Below are 15,770 nucleotides of genomic sequence, written 5' to 3'. Positions count from 1 at the left end.
CTGATTGTCTTTTTTTAATTCAACATAGTCAATAAAATGCAAATATTTCTTACATTTCACAAATGTCTCTGGACTTGAAACACACGCACTAATTAAGCTCTAAACGTATTCTAACTAGTGACACCACAGTGAGTTCATTTTCATCAATTTTGTTTTTCCAAAAAAGTAAAACCTCTGGGTTAAATCAATGTATTCTTGATTAATGTCTTCATCTTTTCTCCCTTAAGCTTCTGAAGGCTCATCTGTTTCTAAAAATCATTCTACTGCATTCAATACAGACACCTTATCAAATGCACACAACACATCTAGAAGTTCTGTCATAAATTTCACAGTATTAGCAATCTGAGTGTTCATGAAACTACCTTCATATACCGAGAAATTAAGAACTTTATAACTAAAAAACCCAGCCAGTTAAACTTCTGTAAAATGTTCTTATTATGCCAATGATTTTGGACTCTCTTTGATTCTATATAAAAACACAACCATGTTCTTAACAAGTGGTGTCTCTTTCCAATTCAAGTTCCTGCAAATCTCAGAAGTTATCTTTCATCTGAAGTAACTGGGCATTCTTAATAAGAGAATAATTAATTGGCTTATCATACGAATCTGTTTACATTTCCTGACTCTTGTAACAGCCCTGATAACTCACCATTCTCACACCTCTCAAAGAACTATAGTTAAAGAAGTGACCTTTGTTCAGGCTGAAAGTGAAAGACTAGCGAGGACAACACATTTCTAAATTTAATTTCTGGAATTTTTCATTTAAATTTGACTTTCTGGATGAAAGGCAGGCTTCTCTATGGCAACAAATAAAGATAATGTTAAAAGGAAGACTAATAAGGTCATAAAACATCGAAGTTGTTAGCGGATTTACAGCATATCTGAGGGTGACTCTCGGGATTAATGAGGCAACATGCACTTACTTAGCCCCCGCCTAAGGAAGCTCTTGGTTGGAACCTGAACCTCAATGACCAAGTCTAACACTCTTATTTTACAGATAAGAAAACTGAGACAGGAAAGACACTCTTACCATGCACGGAAGGTTTTACCAAAAGTGAACGGAAAATGATTGATTTAAGTTGCAGAGTAACCAAAAGATGTTCTTTGATATTGTATGGTTTTAGTTACTCAAGTGATAAAAAAAAAAATAATTTTCATATCCTCATTTCAAGGGGCTTTTTCTAATTTCCCCCTAAGAATAATTCTATCCCTGATGATTTTATTCCCTGGTTCCAAAAATAAAACTAAGTTGAGGAAAGTCATAGCCCTAATCATTGCACTTCCGTTATTTATTCTAAAAACATTGACTTAAAATTATTTCAGGGCTGGACACTTCAATGTGTTGGAAGCTCAAACCCCATCACTTTAACAGACTCCCTCCACAGCCCACTTATTCTCTCTGCTGCTCTCCCTGTTTAAGTGGCTAGTCAGCTTTCAGCACTAGGGACATCTCTGAAAGTCAGCCAAGCTGTTTCTTGCCAGATCTGAGGAGACTTGAAATCTTTGTCAATAGTTGTCTTACAGATGTTTTTACCTTTATTATCATTATTTTGTATGCCTGGAACTCAAAGGAAGCATTGGCTTGAAAAGGCAGGTCTCAGCCAGGAGTGGCCTGGACTTCCAGCTGCACCTGTCACTTTTTACCTGTTTGCAAGACCACAGTTTTCTTTTCTCCATCCAGAGACATAATAGTGAAATTATAGATGGTTCCCGCTTGTAAATCCTTGGAGTTACATCCATAGGTGGTGTTGTCTATCCGCACAGGGTGGCACCACGCGACCCCCGACGTGTCACTGCTGTAGGTGAGGTTAAAGTTACAGGGGAACGCCAAAGTTCTCCACTGGAGAGACACGGACCGGCTGGAGACCCTGGACTCTGTCAAGGTGAAGTTGCATCTCACTGGCTCCCCCAGTCCAGTCTGCAAAGGAACCAGAACAATAGCTGAAGCCCACCATCTATACCTGCCCAGGGATGAGTCTGTAGCAAGCTCCCCAAGCTGCCTCCACTCACCCCTGGCCCCAGCCTCAGCCCATGCATCCTTTTGCCCTCCAGTCAAGAGAAAGAAGTGGGTGGCCACCTTCTCCCTAACTGCTTTTTCTCCCGAGCAGCTGGAGAGAGAAGGTGGCTTTTTGCCTTCTGTGGCACGAGTTGTCAGTCTGGCTGTGGACTCAGAAGAGGATCACCATTCCCCAAGGAGCGGAAGAAATTCTGCCACCTCCCTCTCCAAAACGCAACCCAGGAGACCAGAGAGCGGAGTGAGAATCTGGTCCTCGGCGGGGAGGGGCGCGTCCGCCCGCGGGGACCTCTTCTCGGCCCCTCACCTGCAGCAGGCTCAGCGCGGTCCACAGGGCCAGCCCGGCTCCATGGCTCCGCATGGCGCTCGGCGGTTCCCCCAAACTCTACTGAGGGGCTGGGACGCGCGGCGCGGCCCGACGGCCGCCGGAGCCGGGACCACTTGTTGTGCGCGCTTAGCGCGCCCCGTGGGCGCAGAGCGCGGGCCTCCGGGCTGGGGATGCGCGGGGGCCGCCGCCGCCGCTGCTGCTGCTGCCGCCCTGGGCGGGCTGCGGACTCGAGAGGCGGCGGGGGCCGGCAGCGCGCCGCCCTTCCCACGCTGCCATTCTGACCCGCGCTGCCTCGCCCCGAGCCCCGGCCGCGGACTTCCGCAATCAAAAGGCAATTTCCTCGTCTCCCGGCAAAGAAACAATGCGCCGGCGAGGGAGGGAGCCCCGAGGAGCCAAGGCTTGAGGCTGCCAAGGGGGAACCAGGCGGGCCAAGCTGCCCCCGCCGCTCCGCGCCGCCGCCTCCCCCTCCAGGGGTCCCGGCAGAGTCCGCGGAGGTCTGCCTCCTTCTCCACCTCTCCGCCCGACTTTCACTTTTTTCCCACTCTGTGGTCCTCAGCCCCACCATCTTCACCACAGTCTGGACTCGCCCCCTCTCACTTTCCAGCTCCCCACCCCGCCCTCTTCCTCCCCCCACGCCCTGCGCCTCCCCCTCCCTGTCTTCCTTCCTATCTTCCGCATCTGCTTTCTCCAGGGTCTCTTTTCCCAGGATTAAACTTGACCACAGCAGATTTTCCTAGGTCGCCTCACTCTTTCCTAAAGCCTTTTTATTAGAGTGCTATTGCCTTTCTCACCTCAAAGCGTTCATTTGTCTCAACGCGCATCCCCCTGACACCACCAAGAGAAAAAGACGCTAAAATGGTGGTGTCCATTGTCGACTTGGCCTTCATTTTTTCCTGCCATTCACTTTCCCCTTTCTCTTGTGTAGAAGTCTGTGCCCTCCCCAAATGTTATGCAAATAGTGCTAACCAAGAACATATATAATCACCACCATTTGTTCAGCCCACAAGCAAAGCAGTTTCATTACTGACGGTTCAGTAGTTAAAGTCGTTTTCATCTATAATTGAATGTAAGAAAGCAATATGAACTCTGGCTTGAGGGAAATACCTTTAATGGCCCAGCTCCCCACATATTACAAAAAAGCAAAATTCACTTAGTTTCAAGCACTAACTTTGTGCTAACTTATAGCAGTTGCCTCAGTACCTGAGTGATCATATATCTGAAAATTTTAAAAGTTCCCAATAAACAAAGAGCAAATGGCAGTTCACTCCAGTATTCTTGCCTAGAAAATCCCGTGGACAGAGGAACCTGGGGATTTACAGTCCATGGGGTCCCAAAGAATCGGACAGGACTGAGGGACTAAACACAAGTGATAGTAGCAAAGTACTGCAAAGTATTGGTTACTTTTCTTTGGGTGCCATCTCTGATAATTGCTAGCAGAGATTTTCAAAACAGAATGGTAGAGCTACATTAATGGGAAAGATGACATTCTTTTCTTTATCAAATAGATTATACATAAAGGTATATTATTGACTACTATATCAAATATATCTACTTTGAGAGAAAAAAGGAAAAAAGTGAAATTTCAATTCTTTCAGAAATTTTGTGTTGTTTTTTTAATTAATGAAAAAATGAAGTTTCTACTGCTTGGAAGATTCTATGGGTTGTTACTCTGCAGCTAGACTGCTGCTGCTGCTGCTAAGTCACTTCAGTCGTGTCTGACTCTATGTGACCCCATAGACAGCAGCCCACCAGGCTCCTTCGTCCCCGGGATTCTCCAGGCAAGAACACTGGAGTGGGTTGCCATTTCCTTCTCCAATGCATGAAAGTGAAAAGTGAAAGTGAAGTTGCTCAGTCATGTCCAACTCTTCGGGACCCCATGGACTGTAGCCTACCAGGCTCCTCCATCCGTGGGATTTTCCAGGCAAGAGTACTGGAGTGGGTTGCCATTGCCTTCTCCAGCAGCTAGACTAGAGATCTCAAATCTCCTTTTCAAGTCACAAATACCTAAAATATGTGTGTATTTTTGGGAAAATGGAATCTTTCTTATTTCTTTGCCCAGGTCACTGGTCTTAATAAAGAACCTTTAGCCTCCATATTTTGCTCCTCAAATTCAATGGCTATTCACAGCCTAGCATGCCTTTCAGCATCATCTGAGACACTCCTCTTCTCTCCACATTAGATACTGTAAACCTACAAGCTGCCTTTGGCCTTTACAGGAGTCTTTTTCAGTTTTATTCCTTTTTAACATCACCATTTCCCTTTCTGGTGTATTCAGAAAGCAATGTGATTTCCTTGTCTGTAAAACTGGAATAATGCCTACTCTAAATACTTCCCGGAGATATTATGAAGAATAAGATTACATATGTTAAAGCACCTTTGCAAACTTTAATGTGTTGTCCAAGTGCCAGTTAACCTAGTAATAGACTGCATCCAAATCACACACTTCACTCTTTTTTAAGTTCATCCATCGCGTAGGATCCGCTTACCTAACTTCTGCTGCCCATCCTTCTTTGTCTTTTCCAGTGAGGTTTTTGCATTTTTTTTCACATAGATTGGCCCCCAAGTTTAGAATCTTTCTACTCCAATTTACTAAATACCCCTCTTTCCTTTGCACAAAACTTCGCTAAATCTTATGTCTTCTAAGTTCTCCAAGCTTTCTCAAACATTCTTTTTTTTTTTAAATATTACATTATCAACCTACTGTACCCTGTCAGTTAATTTCAAACTTGTATTTTTTATATATAATATACTGTCTGAATATAATGCAATATACTGCCTTATAATAGAGGCAACTATACAAAAAAAAAGTGAAGAGGACTAGTCAAACAAGGCAATAACAAAATATCCCCATCACACTCTTCAAATGCTTCTAAATTCTATAATTAATAGTGACCTGCTAATAATAACCCTGGGGATAGGAATTAGGAAAAGGAAGAGCAATTTCTTTAAGTACAATGATTTTATTATTGATCTAGCAAAGAGAGACATTGTACATTTAAGACTGCATGTCTTTTATCGATTTTGATACCAATGTGTATGAAGAATTACAGCAATCTATGAAGGAAAGGACTAGGAGTCAGAGATATTTCTTTTCCAAAGATATAAAATTGCCATTTTGTTTTGTTTTTTGGAGAATCTTAAGGTTCATGGCAAAGCCCCCGACTAATTAGTGATTCCTAAATAACCCATAAGAATGAATATATTATGAAACAAGGAGAGAAAGTTTAAACTCAGGTTTTTACTGATTACATTTTAAAAGCTGATTTTCCTTTTAGAAGCACTTATATGAATATGAAAAATTAGATGTGTAGTAGATTCAAGGCAGTAAGGGACTGGGAAAATCTGCCAGATAACATCTTGTACAAAAGGAGTTTATTTGAAACTACTGTACAAAGTATAAATAAAATAATTCATTTTATTCTTTGTTCTCATCTTTGTTTGGAATTCCTCAACTTCTTTTGAACCTATTTATCCTGTTTAATTAGTGAAGGACAGAGCCTGGCATGCTGAAGTCCATAGGGTCACAAAGAATCAGACACGACTTAGAGACTAAACAACAACAAATCCTGTTTAATGCCACTGCATTTGCTTTATAAGTTACTGCATTCCAGAAATTTGGAGTCAGGAGTCAGCCTCTCTGTAACTTTTCAGGGGATAACTTCTCTTTGCCACTGTGAAATCTTCCCAGACTGCATGGGAAGGGTGGGGCTGTTTTTTCATTAGATATGTGTCTAAAATCAAACTGTTGGTTAAACAGCTGGCTTTTCAACAAATAGTCATAACAATTAATGAATAATTGCTCTAAGTGACATTCATTAATTATGAATTCATAGATGATAGTATGATTCTTTTCACGTTATGAACATACATGTTGAATGATACAACTGATCATCAGGAGTCCTGGGGCCACGTTTTGAGAATTGTTACTTTACATCCAAGTTTGAGCAGGGTGTGGAGAAGTTTGAGGGGATGCAGGGAGAGTGGATTGGTAAATCTGATTGGTTAATTCAAACTTCTCACTTATGACCTAAAAGGTCTTTCGTGACCTGGCCTCTGCTCACCACATGCCTCTCTCTTGCTTGCCTCCTATGCTCCAGCACCCTGGGTCTAATAATCCATTTACTCATTCATTTAGCAAATACTGACTGAGCACCTACTGTGTGCCAGTAAGTTTAAGTTGGTTTAAGTTATGGAGACACCCTAAGGAGCTGACTCTTTTCTGCCCCGGGGCCTGTGTGCTTGCAGTTTTCTCTTGGACCACTCCTGCCCACAGGCTCTGCTTAGCTATCTTCTCAATCTTTAGATCTTAGTCTAAACACACCTCCTGGGGTTAAGTGTGCCATTATCAATCTTCATCTCAGCAACCCATTTATTTAATTCTGCACATTAATGACACTTGGTAATAATCTAATTATTTATACATTTGTATACTACCTGTCTTCCCTGGCCATGAAGAGAATTCCTTGTGGGCAGAGTCTTTGTCTATCTTGCTCTCTGCACAGAACTTGGCAGTATGGTGGAGCTTCAACAAGTATTTTTTGAACAAGTAGATGAATGAATGAATGAGTGAGTCTTTGTAGCTACTCAATAAATATTGTCATCTGAATAAATACTTTAACTAAGCCCTTCTAGACATGTTCCTGCTGTATACTTCAAAGATCATCTTGAAAGGGAGGGAGGGTGAGACAAGAGAGAAGAAGAGAAGATTGATTTTGAAGAGAAAGAGGTGGGAAAAGATGAGTGGGAGGGAAGATGAAGGGAGAAAAAGAAGAAAGGGGCTGCTGCTGCTGCTGCTGCTGCTAAGTCGCTTCAGTCATGTCCGACTCTGTGCGACCCCATAGACGGCAGCCCACCAGGCTCCGCCGTCCCTGGGATTCTCCAGGCAAGAATACTGGAGTGGGTTGCCATTTCCTTCTCCAGTGCATGAAAAGGAAAAGTGAAAATGAAGTCGCTCAGTCGTGTCCGACTCTTAGCGACCCCATGGACTGTAGCCTACCAGGCTCCTCCGTCCATGGGATTTTCCAGGCAAGAGTACTGGAGTGGGGTGCCATTGCCTTCTCCGGAAGAAAGGAGAGGGAAGGAGTAATCTTTAGGACAGTGGTTCTCGGAGGCTAGAATCAGCATCATCTGAGAACTTGCTAGACACATAAAATCTTAGGGCCCTACCACAACCTGTGGAGTTTGAAATGTTCTAGTGGAGCTCAATAATGTGTGTGTGGTATTTAACAAGCTTTCCTGCGTTAGTTGGTGAGAAAGAGCTATCCAAATTCCAATCAAAAGTCTTAGATTGTCAGCCCCGAACGCTGGCAGAAATATAGATCAATGGAACAAAATATAAAGCCCAGAGATAAATCCATGCACCTATGGACACCTTATCTTTGACGAAGGAGGCAAGAATATACAATGGAGAAAAGACAATCTCTTTAACAAGTGGTGCTGGGAAAACTGGTCAACCACTTGTAAAAGAATGAAACTAGAACACTTTCTAACACCATACACAAAAATAAATTCAAAATGGATTAAAGATCTAAATGTAAGACCAGAAACTATAAAACTCCTAGAGGAAAACATAGGCAAAACACTCTCTGACATAAACCACAGCAGGATCCTCTATGACCCACCTCCCAGAATATTGGAAATAAAAGCAAAAATAAACAAATGGGACCTAATTAAAATTAAAAGCTTTTGCACAACGAAGGAGACTATAAGCAAGGTGAAAAGACAGCCTTCAGAATGGGAGAAAACAATAGCAAACAAAGCAACTGACAAAGAATTACTCTCAAAAATATACAAGCAACTCCTGCAGGTCAATTCCAGAAAAATAAATGACCCAATCAAAAAGTGGGCCAAGGAACTAAACAGACATTTCTCCAAAGAAGACATACAGATGGCTAACAAACACATGAAAAAATGCTCAACATCACTCATTATCAGAGAAATGCAAATCAAAACCACAATGACATACCATTTCACGCCAGTCAGAATGGCTGCTATCCAAAAGTCTACAAGCAATAAATGCTGGAGAGGGTGTGGAGAAAAGGGAACCCTCTTACACTGTTGGTGGCAATGCAAAGTAGTACAGCCACTATGGAGAACAGTGTGGAGATTCCTCAAAAAACTGGAAATAGAACTGCCATATGACCCAGCAATCCCACTACTGGGCATACACACGGAGGAAACCAGACTTGAAAGAGACATGTGTACCCCAATGTTCATCACAGCTCTGTTTATAATAGCCAGGACATGGAAGCAGCCTAGATGCCCATCAGCAGACAAATGGATAAAGAAGCGGTGGTACATATACACAGTGGAATATTACTCAGCCATTAAAAAGAATACTTCATTCGAATCAGTTCTAATGAGGTGGATGAAACTGGAGCCTATTATACGGAGTGAAGTAAGCCAGAAAGAAAAACACCAATACAGTATACTAACGCATATATATGGAATTTAGTAAATCGGTAAAGATAACCCCGTATGCGAGACAGCAAAAGAGACACAGATGTATAGAGCAGTATTTTGGACTCTGTGGGAGAAGGCGAGGGTGAGATGATATGGGAGAAGATGATATGGGAGAATGGCATTGAAGCATGTAAATTATCATATGTGAAACAAAGCGCCAGTCCAGGTTTGATGCATGATACAGGGTGCTCGGGGCTGGTGCACCGGGGTGACCCAGAGGGATGGGATGAGGAGGGAGGTGGGAGGGGGGTTCCAGAAGGGGAACACATGTACACCCATGGCGGATTCATGTCAATGTATGGCAAAACCAATACAATAAATAGATAAAAAAAAAAAAGTCTTAGATTGTCAGCCCCGAACTCTGAATCCTGAACCTGATCATTTTATATTAAAGAAAGTTAATGATACTTCATTCTTTTAAATTTCACTGAGCTCTCTGGTTACAAGAAATATATTGGCGATTTAAAAGGTCTTGAATAGTTTTAGAAGGTGTCAAGTAAAGTGGTGACATATTATATAATATAGTATATATTTTATATAGTATATTTACAATATATATTATATGCACATTTTGATATTTAACACTTCTCCATAAAGTACACATGCTAAAGGGAAAATAATCAACATGCAGCAAACAACAGATGACAGGCCAATTCTGATGCCTTTTTTATGCAGCTCTCATGTCTGTTTCCTCAGAGATTTTTAAAAAGAAGAAAGCCTAGCAATTAGGGAATGTATCAATTAAAAACAATTACAAGATGGCAAATCCTTTTCTCTGTTTAAATTTGAACTGGCTCTATAAGTAAATAACAGCAGAAATGAATACAATTTTAACCTGCCACAGGTGTCCTGCATTTAAAAAGGGATTTATTAAAATTTAAGGTAAGATAATTTTGATAAGCAGTTTTCTAAAAAGGATCATGACTTTTGTGTTTAGAGATACTATTTTGGGATACTTACATTTCAAGGAAGCTTTCTAGCTTCCTAGATGGTAACCTTACTAGGTCATAGGTCTCCAGGAAAATGGAAACAAATACAAACATTTGGGAGTGATTTAATGAGGGGGTGGACTAAATGAGAAGGTACATGTTATATGAACAGCACTTCCCTGGCTAAAGGGCACAAGTGTTAGACAGTGTGAGTAGTAATAACAGTATATGAAAGCAATAAATCATGGATGCTGAGCACCCAGCAATGCTAGAGAATGACAAAGTCCACGAATGAGAATGTCTTCCTGAGCACATCCAAATAATAATAAACTACCCTCTCGGTCAATCCCATACCCAAGAGGAATTCTTCAGTAGATCGGCACAAAAGACATTCACTGGCTGCTCTGACTGTTGGCCGTGCCAAGATTTTTTTTAAATCCTGGAAGGGAGGGGTGGGAGTGCCGGATGTGTCTCTAGCAGCAGCCTCACCATCTCTCCCAGACACATCTCTAAGGTTTCCTGGTATTTTTTTTTTCTACATAAATTTCTCACCCTCTTCCCTTCCCCCACTTTATTTTAATCTAGAGGAAATGGGCTTTGTATAGCTTTTGTCAGAGCTTTATAACTGTACACAGAATGACTTAAAACCAGATGTGACTGTAAACGAATCACTTTTCCAAACTCAGGCGATTCTGTTGCATCTTCATTCCCATGTTTCACGTGCTGTCACCCCACCCACGGAAATGAGTTGGCTCACATATGCACCAAATCAAGAGGTTAATGTGGCCAGTGGGGATGTCTATATGGGCGTGATTGCTATACATTCTGGTGTCAGGAGCTAGGTCATGAGTCTCACAACTATCCAAGCTCTAGGATAGTAAATAAACACAACATGGCTATCATTGGCTTTAAGGAAAAGGAGAACAAAAACAAAAATCACACATCTCGTCTCCCTTAGAAAGAGATGATTGGAGAGTAAAGATTCTTTTTTTCTATGTATCATATTACACTTTTGACTAAGATCAAGTGTAGTATGGGGGCTTCCCAGGTGGCACAGTGGTAAAAATTCTGCCTGCCAATACAGGAGATGCAAGAGATGCAGGTTTGACCCCTGGGTCGGGAAGCTCCCCTGGAGTAGGAAATGTCAACTTGCTCAAATATTCTTACCTGAAAAACTACATGGACAGAGAAGCCTGGTGGGCTGCAGTCCTTGGGGTTGCAAAGAGTTGGACACAACTGAGCAACTGAACACATATCATGTTAGAACATTATTTCCCAAGAATTCTCTGGAGGTTGTAAACAGAGGACTCTATTTGGTCAGCACATGTTCCTTTTCTGGCTTTTATAGTGTGATCTTAATGTTGTTTTTTCTTTAATGGAATAAGCAGGTAATTTTGAGAAAAATAAGAGATTTTTCATGGTAAAAAGTCTCAATTTTGACTTTGCATTTAAAAAAGTTAAAAAATGGAGGCTTGCTGGGCCCCCATCCTGCCAACCTCTTCCATATAGCTTTCCCATTCCACCCTTCTCTATTGGATGAGATAGGCACAGGGCATCTCAGAGTCCTCTGAATGTTGGAGCTGACAGTGACCAAAGTGAAAAATCAAAGAGGTCTTACCATGTTTTTTAAAAATACAATGATAAAACCATCAGCTACATTAGAAAACTCTTGAAGGAAGAAGTCTTGGCTCTTTGTTATCTCTCCATGCCCATGTTGTAGAGACCCAATGCCTGTTCATCTGTCTAACACAGTAAATATTCATACCTCACCTCGCAACAAGGATACAGCGAAGTATTAGGGAATCTTAAAATAATTGTATTCTTCAGTTGTTCCAATGCAGATGTGGAACCCTCAGTTCAGTTAGTTGCTCAGTTGTGTCCGACTCTTTTTGACCCCATGGACTGCATCACCAACTTCCAGAGTTTACTCAAACTCATGTCCATTGAGTCAGTGATGCCATCCAACCATCTCATCCTCTGTCGTCCCCTTCTCCTCCTGCCTTCAATTTTTCCCAGTATCAGGGTCTCTTCAAATGAGTCAGTTGTTCGCATCAGGTGGCCAAAGTATTGGAGTTTCAGCTTCAGCATCAGTCCTTACAGTGAATATTCAGGGCTGATTTCCTTAGGATGGACTGGTTGGATCTCCTTGCAGTCCAAAAGCATTAATTCTTTGGTGCTCAGCTTTCTTTGTAGTCCAACTCTCACATCCATACATGACTACTGGAAAAACCATAGCCTTGACTAGACAGACCTTTGTTTGCAAAGTAATGTCTCTGCTTTTTAATATGCTATCTAGGTTGGTCATAACTTTTCTTCCAAGGAGTAAGCGTCTTTTGATTTCCTGGCTGCAGTCACCATCTGCAGTGATTTTGGAGACTCCCCCCCTCAAAAAAGAGTCTGTCACTATTTCCATTGTTTCCTCATCTATTTTCCATGAAGTGATAGAACCGGATGCCATGATCTTCATTTTTTGAATGTTGAGTTTTAAGCCAGCCTTTTCATTCTCCTCTTTCACCTTCAAGAGGCTTTTTAGTTCTTCTTCACTTTCTGCCATAAGGGTGGTGTCATCTGCATATCTGAGGTTATTGATATTTCTCCCAGCAATCTTGATTCCAGCTTGTGCTTCATCCAGCCCAGTGTTTCTCGTGGTGTACTCTGCATATAAATTAAATAAGCAGGGTGACAATAGACAGTCTTGACATACTCCTTTCCCAATTTGGAATGAGTCTGTTGTTCCATGTCCATTTCTAACTGTTGCTTCTTGATCTGCAAACAGATTTCTCAGGAGGCAGGTTAGGTATTCTGGTATTCCCATCTCTTGAAGAATTTTCCACCATTTGTTGTGATCCACACAGTCAAAGGCTTTGGCATAGTCAATAAAGCAGAAGTAGATGTTTTTCTGGAACTCTCTTGCTTTTTTGATGATCCAACAGATGTTGGCAATTTGATCTCTGGTTCCTCTGCCATTTCTAAATCCACCTTGAACATCTGGAAGTTCATGGTTCACTTATTACTGAAGCCTGGCTTGGAGAATTTTGAGTATCACTTTGCTAGCATGTGAGATGAGGGCAATTGTGCCGTAGTTTGAGCATTCTTTGGCATTGCCTTTCTTTGGGATTGGAATGAAAACTGATCTTTTCCAGTCCTGTGGCCACTGCTGAGTTTTCCAAATTTGTTGACATATTGAGTGCAACACTTTCACACCATCATATTTTAGGATTTAAAATAGCTCAACTGGAATTCCATCACCTCCACTAGTTTTGTTCATAATGATGCTTCCTAAGGCCCACTTGAATTCGCATTCCAGGATGTCTGGCTCTAGGTAAGTGATCACACCATCATGATTATCTGGGTCGTGAAGATCTTTTTTGTATAGTTCTTCTGTGTGGTGACTCAGATGGTAAAGCGTCTGCCTACAATGTGGGAGACCCAGGTTCGATCCCTGGGTTGGGAAGATCCTCTGGAGAAGGAAATGGCAACCCACTCCAGTACTCTTGCCTGGAAAATCCCATGGATGGAGGAGCGTGGTAGCCTACAGTCCATGGGGTCTCAAAGAGTTGGACACGACTGAACAACTTCACTTTCTGTGTGTTCTTGCCACTGCTTCTTAATATCTTCTGCTTCTGTTAGGTCCATACCATTTCTGTCCTTTATTGAGCCCATCTTTGCATGAAATATTCCCTTGGTATCTCTAATTTTCTTGAAGAGATCTCTAGTCTTTCCCATTCTATTGTTTTCCTCTATTTCTTTGTACTGATCACTGAGAAGGGCTTTCTTATCTCTCCTTGTTATTCTTTGGAACTCTGCATTCAAATGGGTGTATCTTTCTTTTCTCCTTTGCCTTTTGCTTCTCTTCTTTTCACAGCTATTTGTAAGGCCTCCTCAGATAACCATTTTGACTTCCTGCATTTCTTTTTCTTGGGGATGGTCTTGATCCCTGCCTCCTGTACAATGTCACGAACCTCTGTCCATAGTTCTTCAGGCACTCTGTCTATCAGATGTAGTCCCTTGAATCTATTTGTCACTTCCACAAATATAATTGTATAATTGTAAGGGATTTGATTTAGGTCATAACTGAATGGTCTAGTGCTTTTCGCCACTTTCTTCAATTTAAGTCTGAATTTGCCAATAAGGAGTTCATGATCTGAGCCACAGTCAGCTCCCGGGCTTGTTTTTGCTGACTGTATAGAGCTTCTCCATCTTTGACTGCAAAGAATATAATCAATCTGATTTCGGTGTTGACCATCTGGTGATGTAACTGTGTAGAGTTTTCTCTTGTGTTGTTGGAAGTGTTGCTATGACTAGTGCTTTCTCTTGGCAAAACTATTAGCCTTTACCCTGCTTCATTCTGTACTCCAAGGCCAAATTTGCCTGTTACTCCAGGTATTTCTTGACTCCCTACTTTTGCATTCCAGTCCCCTATAATGAAAAGGACATCTTTTTTTGGATGTTAGTTCTAGAAGGTCTTGTAGGTCTTCATAGAACTGTTCAACTTCACCTTCTTCAGCATTACTGGTAGGCGCATAGACTTGGATTACTGTGACATTCAATGGTTTGCCTTGGAAATGAACAGAGATCATTCTGTCGTTTTTGAGATTGCATCCAAGTACTGCATTTTGGACTCTTTGATTGCGGTTTTGTGGAACCCTCAGCATGATAGAATTCAAGAATACCTAGTACCTAAGCCTTCAGATAAACTAGTGCCAAAGCAACCTTTGACTCCACAGAAGATTTAATGCTTCTGAAATTATCCAAAGGTCATTGGTTTCAGACCACCAAGATCAAAACTCGTAGCAAATCATCTATTGTGGCATTCTCTCGTCAACTCTGCTGTCCTGGGCTGGAATAACAGCCTTGTGCAAAGAGGTGCAAATGTAAATGTACATAGATACAGATGAAGGGCAAGCACCTGATAAAGCTGCACTGGCAATGTGTGCTCATTGGCCCAGGTCTACTTGAGATCCAGATGAGAGAGCTCTGATGAGAAAACAGGTACCTCCTGCGTACTTCCCAAAGAGACAGTACCCCAGTGGTGACCTCATCTGGATTTAGCAGTGGTAGGATTCTGTTGCCAGCTCACCCAAAGAGTGGGAAAAATGAAAAAAATTTTTCCTTCAGAGACATTCCCTAGAATTCATAGTTTCCCCTTTTAGTGACTTTTCACCATATTTCATCATAACTGTTTTTCAAAGCTGTTATCCTGTGAGTGGACTATGTGAGTAAAACCAGTATGTAACTGGGATAAATTACAGAGATTTAAAGAACTTAGCAGTCTTTTCCAGAGTTTCTTTATCTTCATACTTATCAGCTGGCTCACCCACCAGTTCTGGCCGCTGGATTTACTGTTCTTTCTTGCAAATTCATCATCATTTCTCACGGTGTTTGCTATCCTCTCCCCCCACCCAACCCTCTCTCCTTCTGGTCCTTGAAGAAGATAGACAGGTCTTCTTAGGTCTGAGCGACTGGTCTACCCCTAACTCAAGAGCATCCCTTGAATTCTGCCCTATACAAGCTCTTAAGCAAATCACTCTTTTTATTTTTTAAACTTTTTTTTTGTTTTGAAATAATTTCAAACTTATGGATAAGTTTTAAGAATTATAAGAGTGAGTGCTATGACATGTCCTTACCAAGACCCATTAATCTTTTTCTAACATTCTGCCACAATTTCAGAGTAGACTGCATATCTCCTGAATGAATTGTTTAATATCAGTAAAGATATCAAATTTAAGAAATGCAAAATGCTTTAATCCATAATCCATATTTCAATTTCATCAATTGACTCAAGCATTCTTTTTGGCATTTGTTGTTGCTGTTTTTTCTCTAAGAAGGATCCCACCCAGGATTCTGTGTTATATTTAGTTGTCAAGTCTCTTAATCTTCCATAGTCTGGAGCATTTCCTGTCTTTAAAACCATCCTTATGACACTGACCTTATTGAATGATATAAGTCAGTTATCTCTATGGTACATATTTCCCTCCATTTGCAATTGTTTGATGTTTCCTTATGATTAGATTCAAGTTATAGGTACCTTGTCAAC

General features: G+C 41.5%; 1 protein-coding gene across 3 annotated transcripts in view; it reads right to left on the bottom strand.

Annotated features, from left to right (window-relative positions):
- Nucleotides 1-15,770, bottom strand: part of PTPRB (protein tyrosine phosphatase receptor type B) — a 120,441-nt gene that overhangs the window by 83,220 nt on the left and 21,451 nt on the right. For 2 of the 3 annotated variants that reach the window (XM_081589648.1, XM_081589649.1), the window contains exons 1-2: nt 2,322-2,967; nt 1,645-1,918 (exon numbers count right to left, since the gene is read on the bottom strand). In XM_081589648.1, the coding sequence (XP_081445774.1) occupies nt 1,645-1,918; nt 2,322-2,375 (328 nt within the window). In that variant the 5' untranslated portion in view covers nt 2,376-2,967. Of the gene's footprint in view, nt 1-1,644; nt 1,919-2,321; nt 2,968-15,770 lie in introns of those variants that run through there. The other variant, XM_081589647.1, reaches the window with a different exon arrangement.

The sequence above is a fragment of the Giraffa tippelskirchi genome, chromosome 4 (assembly GCF_054371585.1).
Source record: "Giraffa tippelskirchi isolate mGirTip1 chromosome 4, T2T-mGirTip1v1.2.pri, whole genome shotgun sequence".
Lineage (NCBI taxonomy): Eukaryota > Metazoa > Chordata > Mammalia > Artiodactyla > Giraffidae > Giraffa > Giraffa tippelskirchi.
This window is presented reverse-complemented; position numbering and strand designations above follow the sequence as displayed.